General features: G+C 40.8%; 1 protein-coding gene and 1 pseudogene across 1 annotated transcript; both read right to left on the bottom strand.

Annotated features, from left to right (window-relative positions):
• Positions 1-2,776: 2,776 nt before the first annotated feature.
• On the bottom strand, positions 2,777-14,201 carry SAP18 (Sin3A associated protein 18). Its single transcript, XM_004467536.4, has 4 exons — positions 13,993-14,201; positions 13,699-13,808; positions 7,764-7,886; positions 2,777-7,495 (listed from the first exon to the last, which is right to left on the bottom strand). Exons 1-4 carry the CDS (start codon positions 14,119-14,121, stop codon positions 7,339-7,341), a joined length of 519 nt encoding a protein of 172 aa, XP_004467593.1. The 5' UTR covers positions 14,122-14,201; the 3' UTR covers positions 2,777-7,338.
• Positions 11,502-12,069, bottom strand: LOC139436566 (ORM1-like protein 2 pseudogene; annotated as a pseudogene).
• Positions 14,202-18,751: the final 4,550 nt, after the last annotated feature.

Here is an 18,751-nt window from a genome sequence, read left to right on the forward strand (position 1 = left end):
CTTTCCTGGACACTCAACTGTGGCCTGAGGAGATGGAATACTATATATCTTTAAAGGTACCTGATAGCTCAGATTGCCCTTTTAGATTGAGCCTAAGATCCTTTTGATTTAAGTAAAATTGGGAAAGAAATTTATTTAGAAGTTCATGAAAGTGCTGTTGGAGAACTTTTCCGATATAGCCAATGAGAAAAAAAATGGCCTGGTTTCATGTGAAGACCAGTTAAAATTTGAGAAGAAACAGTTCACATGTATCATGACAAGGTGCTTCAAAAGGCTCAAGACAGGCTTTGGGAAATTTGGTGCAGATTATCCTCATTTATCACTGTTTCTTGAAAGCCAAATGTGAAGTGATAACCTGTCATATTCTCATAATTTTTTCAGAAAGTTGTCACCAAAACAAACATTTGATTCACTCTTTGTTCTAGAGTAGTATATAGTTAACATTTAATTTTTATTAAGTATGAGGTTAAATATTTTCAAAATACTTAGTTTTACTTTTCAAGATAAAGCTTTAGTCAATCTTATGTATGTTAATGATTCCCAATATTTCTGTCAACCTTTCTTTCACTATTTACCATAAGACATACATGTTTAAATCCATAGAATTGGATGAGATTACTTAAGGAAGGTGTGTATTCCTGGAGTTCTCCAAACTTTTAGAGGATAGAAAGAGGCAGAGTAATTTAGCAAAGGAGATTGAAAAGAGGTCAGTGAAGTAGGAAGAAAATATTTCAAGATCAATCAACTTTACTTTGTCAACTGTTGCTGATAATTTAAGTAACTAGAGGCCTGAGAACCGATGTTATTGACAATCCTAGCAAGATGAATTTTCGTAGAGTAACTGGGGACAGGAGTATGGAGAGCACCAAAAAGAAAGCAGACACATTGTAAAGCCTATGGATTCAGACAGCTCTCTTGATGAGATTTGGTAAAAAGAGAACAAATGGTGCAGCAGCTAAAGGGGAATATGGAGTCAAAATGGTTGTCTCTTTTTTTTAAAGGTGAATAAAGAATGTTGTATTAAGCATTTCTCATTGCTAGAGATCTCCACTTGTTTTGTGATGGCCCCTCAAAATCACGTCAAGGGAAGCAGATGTGGTTTAAGCAGTTGAGTGCCTGCTTCCCACATGGGAGGTCCCTGGTTTGCTTCCTGGTGCCTCCTGAAAAACAGAAACAAGCAAAACAAATGAAAAAACCAACTCAGGAAAGCTGATTTGGCTTAGTGCTTGAGTGCCAGCTTCCCAAATAATATGAAGTCCTGGCCCCCAGTACCTCGAAAAACAAACAAAAAAACTCTGCAGGGTCTTCCCATTGCTCTGAAAATAAAATCTAAGATCCTTAATATGGCCTGTTATTTGATCTCTTCTTACATCTCCAGATCTCATGTTGGTCTCCCTCTTGCAACCTGTGCTCTAGCGACACAGGCCCCCTTTTCTTTTCTTCACTTCTTTCCTACCTCTGGGCCTCACATCTACTGTTCTGCCTAGAGTCCTGTTTCCCACTCACTCTTAACCAGCTTCCCATTCATCCTTATGCAGTAGACACCAAAATTACTGTCTGCCTGCCACCTACTCACTCCTTCAAAGAAAAACAATGCTATGATTTTCCTTTAAAAATTCATACCCCAAGCTCCAGGCTTTACCGAGCAGCATCATAATCCCTTGCCCACACTCATCACTGATGGGCAAATGACTTTTCCTGTCTTCCCAGCATAACAGAGGCTCTCCCTTTTCATTTCTTCTATTTTCTTTTCCTTAATGGCACTTGGTAGAGTTTGTAATTAAATACTTAACTGGGTGGATATTAATGTTTATCTCCCAACTAGACCACAGGCTCAGTGAAGTACTTGCTTTGTTCACCACACTGGTACCTAGCAACTTCAAAATAGTTATTGAATGAATTAATAAGATACTGGTTAGTGAGATTTTTATTTTATTTTTTTATTTCTCTCCCCTTCACCCCAACCCCTCATTGTCTGCTCTCTGTGTCCATTTGCTGCGTGTTCTTTTTTATCCGCTTTTGTTGTCAGCAGCACGGCAATCTGTTTTTTTGTTGTGTCATCTTGTGTGTCAGCTCTCTGTGTGTGTGGCGCCATTCCTGGGCAGGCTGAACTTTATTTTGCGCTGGGTGGCTCTCCTTACGGGGTGCACTCCTTGCGCATGGGGCTCCCCTACGCGGGACACCCCTGTGTGGCACGGCACTCCTTGCACACATCAGCACTGCGCATGGGCCAGCTCCACATAGGTCAAGGAGGCCTGGGGTCTGAACCGAGGACTTCCCATGTGGTAGACGGACGCCCTAACCACTGGGCCAAGTCCGCTTCCCAGTTAGTGAGATTTTACTATGTTCTCGACACGGTTCTAAATGCTTTATATTAACTCATTTAAGTCTTAGAATAACTCTTATGAGGTAGATACCATCACCCCGATTTTTCAGATGAGTCAACAGGTTTTAATGAATAACTGTTCTCTCCCTTGTCCCATTTTTTACCCCAAATCTTGTTGGCTGTCAAGCCTTACTGATGGTCTCTGGGATGTATTCCCTCCCCTCTACCTTCTCTGCCACTACCCCAATTGTCACCTAATTACTGCAGTAGCCTGCCATTCACACCTCTTTACTGTGAAAGCCAGCCAAAATTACTACATAGTGAGTGCTCATTGGATAGAGTTCTAAATCCAACCACTCTGTTGGGAGTTGGGCAAGTGCAAATGCTGCTTATGTTGTAGAATTTGAGAGGTTCAATTATTTGCATATAGAAAGTTCAGGACTCGAATGATTTTGAGAAGGAAAAATGATTTATTGACGGCCGGCTGGACTCGGGAGCTTTTTGTTTTAAACCCAAGCCCCAGACAAGATTTTTGAGTTCCTTTTATAGAGAGGAAAGGCCAAATGGTCCTTTTCAGTTCTCAATAGGCTTGAATTAGCATATATCTTCTACATCCTAGGTAAGCTTTTAGCATAGACTTCATACATTCTAGATAAGCTTTTAGCACATTTGGTTTGCATTTTCCCTGAATATTTAAAGTTTATAGAGTTTGCACTGATAAACTGTTTCCTGGGACTGGAGTCGTTGCCATGGTTATCAAGGGCAGGGCTGCAGCCTCTCACCGTTCCACACCCACAAGTCAGGACAGACAGCTTAGGTTAAGGTTATCTCCAAAGGTTATATCCCACCCATAGCCCACAACACTTACACTTCAGGAAACCTTTCATTCATTATACTACCATATAGTAATTCTTTCTTCAGTAGCAATTTACCTGTATCTTTCTCAGGACACTTAGTCTATCTTTCATCATCAGTATTTACACCTTCTTTCTAAATAACTATGTCAGACTTTGTATTCCCACCCAGCATGGCACCTGAACATAAGAGACACTTGTTCAATGTTTCAGTCCCTGGCAAAGTACCAAAAAATGTGAGGGAAGTTAAAGTATTAAGAACACTGCAAATTCTCTTGACAGGTTCCAATAATTACCATCTTCAGAATTTACACCGGTTTTTAAATCCCTTGGGAGGACAGTTACTGTCATTCACAATATATGTTGCTTTTATTGCATCAAATCCTACCTGTGAAATTTTCTCAGGTGTGGGGACAAAGTGGGCCTACTAACCAAGGCACACACTGGGGGAAAAAGCAATGCCTTCTTTTTTAATAGCTAACAAGTTATTGAACACTCAGTATCTAGCAGGCACTCCCTCCACGCACCACTTCAGTGACTCTGCCCAACAATTTCATGAGGTAAGTAGGCAATTATACATTTCTTCAGTAAATTCTCTATAATAGTCCCAGGCTAATGATTTTTGCCTATTAAAATTACATTTTAGTAAAGTATTCAGTATTAAAATTGCTGTTTAGGTTTTGCTTATTCAATGACATGGTCTTCATAAAGTTGCCTAGTGACAATCCTAGAGTAAGCATACTTCCTTCAAAACTCTTCCACTACAAACTCCAAGAAAGAGCAACTGGCAAAAACCACGTATGTCTAAGCAATAAAAATCAGAACAAGCAAACCTCATTTGGCTGTTCTTATTATGCTAAAATTGAAAACTGCAACCATTACCACTTTTTAAAAGAGTTTACCTGAATAAAACAGGCCCACATACTCTGGATGACTACCTTGGCAGAAATTTATAACTGCATGGGGGAAATTTCAGTGGAACAGTGTTATGTGAAATCCAGTTTGCAGTGAGTTGAAGATAAATGAATATGAAAGAACATTATTTTTGGAAACACTGTTTCCACTAATTCTCTATTGTAGGCACCTTAGGTTCAAATACTCCACTCTTACAGCTGTTATTTAGCCTAGGCTTCAATCTGGGCTAACCCTGTAACCAACCTATGCCTCAATCTCATCTGTAAGTGGAAACTCTATAGTAGCTCTGTCTCAACTGTGAAGTTTAAGTGAGATAATGCATGGTAAAGCTATTTCTTAGAGCACAGTGTTTGATACAGTTAAGCACTCAAATGCTTTTAAATATAACAGTAAGCTACTATTGGACTTTAGGGGGTTGCCTTCTTGGTTTCACAAAAACCAAGTTTGAAATTTGTGTTTGGAATAGGAGTTTAGTTTTTATTTAACAGTATTACTTAAGAGAAAGTTTTTAATCTAGCCAATAGTTTAATTCCATCTCATAAACACAGGTATCTGAAACATTACCTGTGGGAAGTGGACTTGGCCCAGTGGTTAGGGCGTCCATCTACCACATGGGAGGTCTGCAGTTCAAACCCCGGGCGGGCCTCCTTGACCCGTGTGGAGCTGGCCCATGCACAGTGCTGATGTGTGCAAGGAGTGCCCTGCCACGCAGGGGTGTCCCCGCGTAGGAGAGCCCCACGCGCAAGGAGTGCGCCCCGTAAGGAGAGCCACCCAGCGTGAAAGTAAGTGCAGCCTGCCCAGGAATGGTGCCACACACACGGAGAGCTGACACAGCAAGATGACACAACAAAAAGAAACAGATTCCCAGTGCTGCTGATAAGGATGGAAGCGGTCACAGAAGAACACACAGCCAATGGACAGAGAGCAGACAACGGGTGTGGGGGGGTGATAAATATACATTTTAAAAATCTTAAAAAAAAAAAAAAATGATGCCAATGACCACTGCAACAAAATATATATGGTGCCTAAGGATAAATCCAATAAAAGATGTGTATAATATGAACAATATTATGAAAATTAAAACAATAAATAAAACATTACCTGAGCCAATGATTATAAGTATAGCAGTGCCAATTACTTTTTGTATTTGAAGCCCTAAAATTTAGTTATAAACAACTTTGAAACTACCCACTGAGGATGTGGCAAGTAGGTGCAAATACCAACTTAATATATACCATAAGAAGACTATAAAGATAGTATGGGAAATACTATGTGCTATATAACTCACATTTTCCAAAGGCAAAATTTCAATTCCAAAATACCTTATGAGCAAGTAAGGAAGTCAAGGTAAATACAAAAGAACTTAGCATGGGGCCAGCTTAATTTTCTATTTTGTATTTGAGGAAACAGCCTAGCTACCCAAAAAGCCATAGTTAACCAAATCAAGAGGTAAATCAGGACTAAATACAAGTCTTTTAAGTCTTAGCATTATATACAATCAATTCATTAGGTATTTTTGAACTGTATTTTTGGTGGGAGACTGAAACCTTTAAAAGAAAAACTCTATGCTGGAACCAAGTAAAGGATGGAATTCAGCCAAACCATTTTATTTTAAACTGGGAAAATATAAAATTACAGAACCCTTGTTAAAGAGTTCAGAACTTGTGAAAAATTGGCTTAGAGGTCTTTTATTTAGTTCTACCTTATATTTATCTGTACAGTACATCCCAATTTTTTTCCCCTACATATATGAAGGTAATCATGGGTCATCTTTAAAAAATTAGGTCCAAATTAACTTTATGGCACAGAACTCAAGTCTATCTTCTCTAAATGAATAATCTAAGGAATAAACAAGTAGAAGAGTCCATGCTTGTCTCTGCCATTTGTTAACTTGCTTTGCAACAAGTATCAATTCCACATGATCATCAGATTTCAAATGGCTGCTTTTGTATGTACAAGATAAAACTAATGCAATTTTACTTTGAAAATCACTGCTAGTATTTTTTTTTTCATATTGGAACATATATTTTCGTTTTGTAATAGACTTAAGATAATTAGGCTACCCTCAAGAATTACTATTAGAGTCCACCTATGACATACTGCTGTACTCTTTATAACTTTAAAATGAGGTAATAGTGCCATGAAGTTTTAACTAAACTCCAATTTTTGGCAAATGGCTAAAATTGTTTCTTGCACGTTAGGCACTATCCCAAGCCCTTTATGACTATTTAATCTTCACAACCCTATGGGTTGTTTTACAAATTATTAAAAAAATAAAACAACTGATTCAAGTAACTTGTCCAAGTTGCAAAGCTAGTGGTGCGCCAAGGATTTCAATCTTTAGCTCCACTCACTGGTCTTAACCATATAATATGCTGCCTCTTAAGCCAAATAGTTTACACATTCCTAAAACTTAAAATACACACCAGGTCCCAGCACAGAGTGGAATGTATGTGTATTCCCTACTTAAGCTGGCCTCATCCCTGCCTCTCCTCATTAGGTCTAAACAAAATTACTCTTTCATTCCTCCCTCCGTTTTCAGATCTTCTTCAAGGTAAACCTTTTTAACCCTTCCCTGTAGTCTCACCCTTGTTTCCTCTATGCTGGCTCCTGCCTTCAAAATGCCTTAGTCTCCCATTGTAAACCATATAAAGCCCTCACTGTGGCACCCATTCTCCATTCTCATCTAACCTTTTTATGTCATCATACCCTAAGATCCAAGGCAGGTCAATTTCCTCAATCAAAGCTCAAACTACCCTGAAATGCCTCAGCTGCCTGTAAATGCTACACCTCATTCACACACAATGGTCTTTTTTCAAACTGCCTGCAATAGTCTATACTACAAATGTCCTCAATTTAATATAATCCCATGGCTTGTTGTACCCCTTTGAGGCTTATACACATCCTCCAACCACTTAACAGAAACTCAATATTCATTAGACTAAACTCTCTTCCTCTATTAACTTTCAGACTCAGGCTGATTACAGACATATATTTAACAATACAGTTTTACACAGAATGCTAAGAGCACTTTTCTTCATATTTTACAGAAGGGCTTGAAACAATATGGACCTTCTCTTAATATTCACACCAAAGCACAGTCAAAGTGAACCAAAATAGATGGGTTACAATGTGCTTAACAGTTTAAAGGCTTAATGGCAATAATCAGGGGAGGGGAAGAATGTGTAATTTTATTTTACATAACTGACTGAAAAATACAATCAAGCAAAAGTAAATAAAAATTTAATATGGTCTCATGCGCCCAGAAGGAGGCGGTGCCCGATTTGGAGGGGTTATCGCTATATCCAAATAATCTCCTATCTGGAACTTCTGTGACTGCAGGGTCATGGAATCGTCGGTCCCCTTTCTGCCAGACATGGTGCTGCCAATCTCCTTTACTCTGTAGAAAAGGAAACCAACTATTAATGGACTACAATTTAACTTGGTATCTACTTACAAAGTGAAGGAGAGTATGGATTTGCTCCATCATCTTCTTGCAGAAGAATTTAAAAATCTAAGTACTGTATTACACACTAAAGCAAATATTAAGATAATATAAAATAAACCCATAGTCTCCCTACTAAAGAGATTCATTAAAACAGCTGTCCCTACCAGTAAAACACCAAAAACCAAATGAGATGATAGGAATTTAAAAAAATGTTACCTACCGATAGCCAGGTCTCTTAAGATCAGTAAAAACAATTGCAAAATTGAAGTGAGTGCCCTTCTTTCTGGCTTCTGGGTAGACTTCTTTTACTAAACTAGTCAGTTCTTTCAAGGTTGCATCCATCCTAAATATTTTTTAAAAGACATAATTGATTAATTAGCAATAAATCAGTAATTACATTGACGTATAATGGGTTAACTACAGGTCTCTGAATTGTGACTTACATTTAGAAATTGCCAAGGTTTAATCTTAAAGGAGTTAAAAATACTATTTAGCCTCAAACACTCCTTTTACCAGCATTGCTGTTTAAAATTTTGATGAATTAAAGTCCAATTCTTAATGCTAAAAGGGACTTCAGAATATATATGCTACCTTGTATTGCTATGTGGCATCTGATAGCCTAGTGATTTACCTAAGGGTAACGAATCCAAATTAATTCAAATACTTAATATAATTGTATTTCATTTTATCTAAGAGAAATACTTTCCCCCATTTTAACATTATCTGAAATTGAAATACATCTTAGAATTCATGTACTGAAGCAGCATTTTTATGAACATGTGCAGTGTTTTTTCTTTCTTAGATGGAAATTTAGTTTTACAATAGAGTCAAGGAAATATATGAAACTTTTTCAAGACAAAGGCACAGGTTCATTTCACCCTAGTTTCTTCCCTTACAAATGTTTATATTTTGTTTTTTTTATTGTAGTAATACATAAACACACATACAACTCAAAAATTTCCAATTTTTACCACTTTCAAGTATAAAATCCAGTGGTAGTAATTATACTCACAATATTGTGCTACCATCATCAATGTCCATTATCTAAACTTTCATCACCTAAAACAAACTGTGTAGCCATTAAACAATAATTTCCCATTCCCCTCAAACTCAGGCCCCTGGTATCCTGTAATCTACTGCTTCTAGGAATTTGCTTATTCTAGGTATTTCTTATAACTGAGATCATACAATATTTATTTTTGTGTTTTTTCAATTCTTTGGGAGTATATATCTAGTAATGGGATTGCCTGGTCATATGGTAATTTTGTGTTCAACTGTCTAAGCAACCACCAAACTGATTTCCACAGTGGCTACACCATTTTACAATCCCACCAACAATGTATAGGGTTCCAGTTTCTCCACATCCTTCCTAGCGACTTTTTAAAAACAAGCCTACTGGGTGTAAAGATTTGCATTGTGGTTAAGATTTGCATTTCCCTTAAGACCAATGATGTCTGAACATCTTTTCATTTGCTTATTGACCATTTAGTTATTTGTCTTTTTGTTGCTGTGTTATATTTTTATAATATTGTGGATATTAAACCCTTATATATAATTAACAGTCTTGCATTCTGTAGCATCTTTCCACTTTTTTGAGGATGCCTTTTGACTTACAAAAGTTTCTAAATTTTTAATTAAAAACATAAGATATCTGATAATCTTTTTAAAATGCAAATCTTATCAGTTTCCTCCCCTGCTTAAAATAAAACCCTGGTTCTTCACTGACCCAGAATAAAGTCCTAAGGCACTAAAATACTTTTTTATCTATTCTGCTAATAGATGTCTTTTGATTGGGGCCTCTAATCCATTAACATTCCGTATTTTTACTGTAAAGGCAGTACTTATTTCAGCCATTTATTTTGTCCTTTGGTTTTTATATGCCTTATCTTTTTTTTTTCTACCCTCTTTTCTTTTATTGCAGTCTCCCTTTACTGTATAGTTATCTTTTGTACTGTTTCCAACTGATCCCTTTCTCATTTCTGTTTCTGCATAGTCTTTAAATACTTTCTTTGTGGTTACTCTGGGGTTTATATTACACAACCTACATCTATAACCTACTAATATGAAAAGATACCAACTCAGGTTCAATAGCATACACATTCTCTGCTCCCACATCTTCCATTTTCCCTCTTTTCTAAACAGAACACTGCACTACAAAACTGCAGGATGTACAATCTTCTCAGGGGCACAACAATCATTCTCCAGGACAGACCACATGTTGGGTCACAAAACAAGTTTCCATACATTAAAAAAGACTAAAATTACACAGAGCATCTTCTCTGATCATAATGCAGTGAGGTTGGAAATCAGTAACTGGAAAGTCCGCAAATATATGGATGTTAAGTAACTCAAAACAATCAGTGGGTCAAAAAAGAAATTGTAAAAGCAATGAGTAAATATCTTGAGATTAATGAAAATGAGAACACAACATATCAAAACTTTGGGATGTAGTGAAGGTAGTACTGAGAGGAAAATTTATAGCCCTAAAACACATTTAAAAAGATAAAAGACCTAAAATTAAAGACCTAACTGCACACCTGGAGGAACTAAAAAAAGAAGAGCAAACTAATCCCAAAGCAAGGAGAAGAAAGATTAGAGCTGAAAGAAATGAAACTGAGAATTAAAAAAATACATAACAAAATCAAGAGATGATTCTTATCTAATAAGGATTTAATAATCCAAAATATATAAAGATACCCTACAACTCAACAATGAAAGATAAACAATGCAATAAAAAAATGGGCCAAATACTCGAACAGATATTTACACACCTATGTTCATAGTAGCATTATTCACAACTGCCAAAAGATGGAAGTAAACCAAGTGTCCATCAACTGATGAATGAACAAACAAAATGTGGTAGATATATGAGGGCATATCATTCAGCTGTAAAAGGAATGAAGTCCTGATGCATGCAACGACATGGATGGCCCTTGAGGACACTGAATGAAATAAACAAGACATGAAGGACAAATATTGTATGACCCCACTGATATGAACTAATAACAACAAACAAACTCACAGAGTTAGAATCTATAATGTAAGTTACTCAGTGATAGACTGGGGTTAGAGAACGGGGAGTCAATGCTTAATTTGTACAGAATTTCTATTTAGGTTGATTGTAAAGGTTTCGAAATGGATGGTGGTAATGATAATACATTATTGTGACTGTAATTAACAGCACTTAATTATATGGGTGAATGTGGTTAAAAAGGGAAAACTTGAGCTCATTTATTACTAGAATAAAAATTAAAAGGTAAAACAGGGAGTGGATGTGGCTCAAGAAGTTGAGTGCCTGCTTCCCTCATGAGAAATCCCAGGTTCAGTTCCTGGTCCCCCCAACAACAAACAGACACAAACAACAAGCAAACAAACTTTGAAAAAGCCAACTCAAGGGAACCCATGTGGCTCAGTGGCTGAGCACTGGCTTCCCACACAGGAGGCTCTGGTTTCAATCCCTGGCCCCAGTACCTCAAAAAAAAAAAAAAAAAGTAAAACATAGGACTGTATTAACCCAGTGAACCCTATTGTAGACAATGAACAAAAGTTAATGGTACAAGTATAAAAACATTCTTCATAAATTATAACAAATGTGCACTAATACAAGGTATTACCAATAGGGAAAATGTACCTAATGTAAAACTATGGACAATAGTTAATAGTACCATTTTAAAAATCTCTCATCAACTGTAACAAAAACTTTATTATCAATAAAAAAATACTATCATCATTGTTTGTTTGTTTTTTGTTTTGGAAAAATGATCTTTACTATAAGGGAAATACACAGCAAAACAGCTGGAAAAGAGGGGGGGTTGTGGAATATATGGGAAAACTTAATCATCAAACAAGCTACCGAAACATGGCTTCCTGCTGTGGAGGGACTGGCCCTTGCCTCACCTGCCTTCCGTGATTCAAAGAAAACCTCTGTACAGTACTGGACTTTCAAAATACAGAAGACAGTGTGAAGAATGAAGTATGTTACAGCCCTTTGTTCTGGTGTCTTCTCCACACCTGTGGAGCTGTCTCTAGCCCTATCCCTCAGTACTTGTTGATGCCAGAGACGGACCCCATGGAATTGGGGCAACTTAGGAAGGAGTACACTGAGCAGTGAGGCTGTGGTGATGAGGAAATGAGCAGCATCATACTTGGTGCAGAAGCTGGCCAGGAGGTAGAGTACAATAGGAGAAATGCTAAGGAACTTGCGGGAAGAGGTAAACTGGAGCCCGTGGTCCATTTGTTCCCCGTGTGTCAGGAGCCGTGCCTTTCCTTGGTCAGGGGTCTCAAAGGGTGTTCCTTTCACAGTATGTAGAAAGACATACAGAGCCAAGTTATGGATGACGTTGGTCAGGGTCCAGACAACAGGAACGCTGAAAGGGGATGCTGAGTAGAACCACATGCAACAGTCCTACCAAGATGATGTAGGCCAGCCAGATGCCATGGCTACTCATGACTCGAGTGTTGGGATTTACTTCACTGTGTGCCACCCCCACATTCACCCTATCAGTGGGGGGTGGGGGATGGTGGAATCAGGCAGGAGTCCAACTCAATTTCCTCCAAACTTCTTTGAGCTTGTTCCCCCACTTATCACCTGAATAGCCAAAAATCCCCTGAACTCCACTGAGAATGAAAGAATTTTCCCATCATGCACAAAGGAAAAATTGGAGTCTTGGGGAAATTTTTCAAAGGCAAGAAGAGCCCTCCCTATATTTCAGAGACATACTGTAATTTTTACTGATCCTTACAGTTCACCTGTAACATGAAGGATTAAGCCTAGGTGTGGGGCGCCGCCTGCAAAGAGCAAGGGAAACTTAGGAGTATCTCACTTTACTCTCATGAAGTTAATAAGGAATCAAGAAGAGGTTACATATGCTCATTATTCAGTCAAGGAACGACTAAAGAGGGCTTGAAGGGATAAAGCCACCTCAATTTCCAGCTTTTCCTCTCGGGCTTATCTGCCCTCTCATTTCCTTTGCACGTAACCAACAAGCATCCTCATTCCTTCTTTCAAGTGAGAGGCGCTGTAACAACTTGCCCTGGGCTTCTGCAGGGCTAGAAAAGGACCTGAGTTCAATACCTCGAGGAATGGAGCCCTAGCACCGATTCTGGGGGCGGTTCTGGTAGTCTGAATTCGGCTCTAAAACAGCATTGGCTCTAAAACTGAAGTCTGGTTAGAGGGCAGGTGTTGCCTTTCTACCTAAAATTCCCTAAATCCTAATATTAAACCCTCCCCGTGCTAGTCCCAGCTTCCCTCTCACGTTCGTCGGTTCCCCTCAAAACTCTGTTCAGAGCTCCTCTCACGGCTTTTAACTCCTTCCCCCTCCCTTTTTGCCTCGCACTATTTTACTCAGCACCCCCTTTCCACTCTTCTGACAGCCTCTACCTGCTTGTTTCAAAGGCCGATCCCGCCTGGCCACTATCGTCATTGTAACAAATGTTCACACCAATGTAGTGGTGGTGGTGTGGTGCTTTATGGGAATCCTGTATTTTTTTATGCATGATTGTTTCGTAAACCTGCAATTTCTCTAATTAAAAGAAAATAAAAGCCATAAATGATATCAAACCAAAAAGTTACATGCAGGACTAAAGATAAGCTTGCACTATGTGGTGGACATAGGAGACTTTGGGATAGGAAATTACACAAGAGATAAAGATTCAGTAGCCAGTCACCACTAAACACTAGATCAAACATGACTTGGTTTTTGTTGATATTGTGTGTGTGTGTATGTATGTGTGAAAAGGCGCCCGAAGCTTAATACTACATTACATGGAAATGCTCTTGGTGGATGACAAGTATTCAACAGGATCATGGTGTTCTATTCCCATTTATAACACCATGTGCATCTTAAAGAGAGAACACCGCATCTTAATTATTTACCATTCTTGAGCCAGGGATGCACAATAGCGACAGCAATCTTGGATCTGTCAATTCTTAAACCATCAAACGTTTAAAGCCTAATTATAGAACACGGGCAAATTCCCTTCTACGTAAGAGCTAAAACCTCTAACTTTCCAAGAGCTGTTCTGAAGGCCCCAAGCGGAGGGAGAGGTTGAAATCTAGAACAGTTCTTCACTAGGAAAGGTCATTAGTGAATGCTGCAGGTATCCAACAGGAGTCCCTAGCCCGCGTCACCACCCCGGTCGCGCAGCGCCCTCACCAAGTGTAGATCTGCAGCTCGCTGGAGGGCACGTTTCCGCGGGAGAACTCATCCATCCGGTGGTGGCGGCCGTTATTGGTGGTGAAGACTCGCAGCAGCAGCGGGCATGTCTGGTAGTGAAAGGAGAAAAGGAAGGACCGAAGTTAGAGAAAGCACTGCGAACCCGGGCTTCCCGCTCCGAAAGCGCAAACCCCGCCGCTCGGCGCACACAGGCCTCGCCCTCCACCCGGTGGGCTCCCAGCCCCCACTCCTCCGGAACCCCTCCTTCAGACCCCGGGGACGCAGGGCCTTCACCTTCTCCCGGTCGATCGGCTTCTCGGGTTCCTTCTTAATTTCCTCCTGGGTAACGCGCGACTCCACCGCCATCTTCCTCCTACGGCCCGCGAGACGCTCGCTCTGACCTCCGACCCCTGTAGCCAGCATGAATGAGCACGGAGTCTCTCGCGAGGAGAAGAGCGCAGGCTTTATAGAGAACCGGGGGGGCGGGGCCGGGCGCCCCTGCGCAGGCGCACGTCCTTGCGAAGACTGTGTGGGCGGGGCCTGAGCGCGCCTGCGTGTGCCGTCTCTCCAGAGAGGCGAAAGGGGCGGTGTCGGAACCTGGGGGCGGGGCCTAAGCATTTACGAGGCCGCGCTAGGTGCTCTGCTTACTGATTCGTCCTTGTCGCTGGAGGATTAAGTTTAAACGGGCGTTTTCACACGTAATAATGAAAAGCTTAATGAACACAAAATGCTTAAGAACGTTACAGCATGTTAGTATAGTCGCTGAATAAGGAAAAATATACCTTTATCTATGAAAAATCAAACTCTTTCTGATAACGGAATAATGAGATGTGAAACAAACCCACTTTATGGATAGAACCCTAACATACGACAGAAGAGGCACTGCGGTGCAGAGGGGAAGACGGAAAATCTTTTCGGTAAATTAGCGATTTGTATGTGGCGGTAGGGGGATGAACTGGACTCTTCCCATACCATACTCAAAATTAACAATTTCAAATGAATTAAAGACCTAAATGTGAATAGCAAAACTGGAACTTTTTGGAGATAAGTTAGTAAAATTTCTTCATGATCTTTGCATAAGGATATATGATTCAAAAAATACGAATCCTAAAAGACTGGTTAATTTAACTAGATTAAAACTGAAAAAGAATTTGACCTACAAATATCCCATAAAGACAGAAAAACAAACTATGAGAGAGAAAAGATTCTATGACATATCATTGATAAAACCTAGTATCCAAAATATATAAAGAACACCTAAAGAAACAGATGGACAACACAATAGGAAAAGGGTAAAATAATTGAACAGACGCTTGAAAAATGATCCAATAAAAATAAAAGGTAGGGTGTGTATGTGGCTCAAGTAGTTGAGTGCCTATCTCCTGCGTGGGAAGTCCTTGATTCAGTTTCTAGTGCCTCCTGGAAAAACAAAAAAAGAAACAACAGCAAAACAGACCAAAAAAAACACAAAAAACCTCAGGGAAGCAGATGTGGCTTAGGGGTTGAGCACCGGCCTCCCACATAGGAGGTCCAGGGTTCTCACATGAGGTCCCTAGTTCAATCCCTGCCCCCATACCTCGAAATAAATAAACAAATAAAAGTTACTCAAGCTCTTTAGTAATCAGGGGAATGTATTACAAACACAATGATTGGCTTTATTATTTTATTTTGTTTTGTTTTATTAAAGATTTATTTTTATTTATTTCTCTCCCCTTCCCCCTGTTGTCTGCTCTCTGTGTCCATTCACTGTGTGTTCTTCTGCATCCACTTGCATTATCAGGTGGTACTGGGAAACTGTGTCTCTTTTTTGTTGTGTCTTCTTGCTAAGTCAGCTCTCCATGTGTAGGGTGCCTCTCCTAGGTGGGCTGCGCTTTTTTCACACCGAGCGGCTATCCTTGCGGGGTGCATTCCTTGTGCGTGGGGCACCCCTACACAGGGGCGCCCCTGCATGGCAGGGCACTACTTGCACGCATCAGCACTGCGCATTGGCCAGCTCACCACACAGGCCAGGAGGCCCTGGGGATCAAACCCTGGCCCCTCCGTATGGTAGGCAGATGCTCTATCAGTTGAGCCACGTCCACTTCCCTGATTAGTTTTATTTTAAACTACACTCACCAGACTGGCAAAAATTTAATCTGACAATATCAGCTATCGGTAATCGTGTAAACTGATGGGTCAGACGCTGCTGATGGGAGTGTAACCTGGTACACCTGCTTTAGAAAGTAGTTTAAGATTATTTACTAAGGTTGAAGATATGTATGCGTCAGATCTAATAATTCCACTCCTTAATATATGCCCTAGAAAAAGTCTTGCTCAAGTGTAATCAAGACATTACAAGAATGTTCTTAGCAGTATCCTTCATGAGAACAAAAAGCTGGAAACAACTCAAGTGCCCATCAATGCTAGTACATTTAAAGGAGGGGGAAGGAAAAAAAGCTATATAGAGAAAAGCAATGAAGTAATTGCCACAAATGTCAGAAAGGGAATTACCTGTGAGGGAGAAGGGGACTGTGATCAGGGAGGCGCAAATGGGATGCCTCTCATTTTGTGACCTTGGAAATGGTGACACAGTTGTTTGATTTTAAATTATTCATATAACAAGAGTATATTACTCATATAGCATTCATATAATAAGAGTGCTTTATGCACCCTTCTATATGAATGTTATATCTTGGTATTTTTAAAAATGCCCCCAAAGGGAAAAAAAAAACTTACGAATCAGGAAGAAAAGAAACAATCCAAAAGAAAAATGGGCAAACCCTCCCCACGAATTAAGTGTAAACGTATGAAAATATGACAAACCTCATGGGTTATTAAAGAAATGCAAATTTAAATCACAAGATCCCATTTCAATTTTTTTTTTAGACACACAGACAAACACAGGAAAAGAGAGCTGCCATGTTTAATTCTTCCATGTGAGAGAGAGGACTGCAGGAGAACAGAAGCCCTGAGGGGCTCAAAGAACTCAGGCCCAGAAAGAGACAAGCCCTATGGCTGGTGCTCACAGCTGAGCCCCAAAGACAGTAGATGCCAGAGGGGAAGGCAGAGACCTCGGCAGCGACCAGCGGCCTTCGTGCTTGACCACGCGACAGCGCCAGGATCACCACTAGCTGCCTTTGGTGAGACAGCATCTCTGCTGTTGTCTCAATTTGGACATTTCATGGCCTTGAAACGGTAAGCTTTTACTCCAAATAAATCCCCATTATAAAAACCTACAGGCCATTGGCTCACTTCACGCCTTCGCATACAATCGAGTTGCTACCGTGGGGAGAAGGAGGAAGCGGAGGCCGGAGCCCAACTCTCTTCTTACCAAGATATCGACTGGTGTGCCCATTAAGTCCCTGCACGTGGCAGAGGGCCACATCATGACGTGTGAGACAAACACCGGTGAGGTGTATCAGCGAAAGCTCATTGAGGCAGAGGACAACATGAACTGCCAGATGTCCAACATCACAGTCACCTACAGAGATGGCCAAGGCGCCCAGCTGCAGCAGGTGTACATCTGCGGCAGCAAGAGACGCTTTCTGATTTTGCCTGGCATGCAAAAGAGTGTGAAAAATAAAAACCAAGGCTCAGGGGCTGGCCAGGGGAAAAGCTGCTGTCCCGTCCCTTCCCTTCCCTTCCCTTCCCTTCCCTTCCCTTCCCTTCCCTTCCCTTCCCTTCCCTTCCCTTCCCTTCCCTTCCCTTCCCTTCCCTTCCCTTCCCTTCCCTTCCCTTCCCTTCCCTTCCCTTCCCTTCCCTTCCCTTCCCTTCCCTTCCCTTCCCTTCCCTTCCCTTCCCTTCCCTTCCCTTCCCTTCCCTTCCCTTCCCTTCCCTTCCCTTCCCTTCCCTTCCCTTCCCTTCCCTTCCCTTCCCTTCCCTTCCCTTCCCTTCCCTTCCCTTCCCTTCCCTTCCTTCCCTTCCCTTCCCTTCCCTTCCCTTCCCTTCCCTTCCCTTCCCTTCCCTTCCCTTCCCTTCCCTTCCCTTCCCTTCCCTTCCCTTCCCTTCCCTTCCCTTCCCTTCCCTTCCCTTCCCTTCCCTTCCCTTCCCTTCCCTTCCCTTCCCTTCCCTTCCCTTCCCTTCCCTTCCCTTCCCTTCCCTTCCCTTCCCTTCCCTTCCCTTCCCTTCCCTTCCCTTCCCTTCCCTTCCCTTCCCTTCCCTTCCCTTCCCTTCCCTTCCCTTCCCTTCCCTTCCCTTCCCTTCCCTTCCCTTCCCTTCCCTTCCCTTCCCTTCCCTTCCCTTCCCTTCCCTTCCCTTCCCTTCCCTTCCCTTCCCTTCCCTTCCCTTCCCTTCCCTTCCCTTCCCTTTTTTAAAATTTATTTCTCTCCCCTTCCCCCTCCAATTGTCTGCTCTCTCTGTCCATTCGCTGTGGACTCCTTGACCCATGTGGAGCTGGCCCATGCGCAGTGTTGATGCGCGCAAGGAGTGCTGTGCCACACAGGGGTGTCCCCCGCGTAGGGGAGCCCCACACGCAAGGAGTGTGCCCCGTAAGGAGAGCCGCCCAGTGCGAAAGAAAGTTCAGCCTGCCCAGGAATGGCACCGCACACATGAAGAGCTGACACAACAAAGGTGACACAACAAAAAGAAACACAGATTCCTGTGCCGCTGACAACAACAGAAGTGGACAAAGAAGAATACGCACCAGATAGACACAGAAAACAGACAACTGGAGCGAAGGGGGGAGGGGAAAAGGAAACATTAGAAAAGTATTCAAAGATACATGTTTAAAACATATATGCAGTTTCCCATAATAATTAAAAATTGGAAATAATCTAAATATAATGTTAAATAATGGTTCATCCAATATGATAGTAAACTGCCCAATACAAAGAATGAGATAGCTCTATTTGTACTGACGTGGAAAGATGACCATTCTATTCTGATAAGTGAAATAAGCAACTTTTGGAGAAATATAAATTTTTACTTTTTACTATTGGTAAAAAAAATACTGGTGACTAGTTTCCTCAGCAATTATCTGAGAATGTCTTAATCACCCTCTCATTTTTAAAAAAATTAATTTATTGAAATATATCACTCACAAACATACACAATAAGTGTATAGTAATAGTTGTGA

This window comes from Dasypus novemcinctus, chromosome 15 (assembly GCF_030445035.2).
Source record: "Dasypus novemcinctus isolate mDasNov1 chromosome 15, mDasNov1.1.hap2, whole genome shotgun sequence".
Lineage (NCBI taxonomy): Eukaryota > Metazoa > Chordata > Mammalia > Cingulata > Dasypodidae > Dasypus > Dasypus novemcinctus.

Bases quoted from the DNA above. Each gene is read 5' to 3' on its own strand.
- SAP18 (XM_004467536.4), bottom strand. From the start codon at position 14,121: ATGCTGGCTACAGGGGTCGGAGGTCAGAGCGAGCGTCTCGCGGGCCGT. The intron at 7,887-13,698 runs GTGAGGGCGCTG...AAAAATATTTAG, and splicing joins GAGCTGCAGATCTACACTTG to GATGGATGCAACCTTGAAAG. The intron at 7,496-7,763 runs GTAGGTAACATT...CCTTTTCTACAG, and splicing joins CTTAAGAGACCTGGCTATCG to AGTAAAGGAGATTGGCAGCA.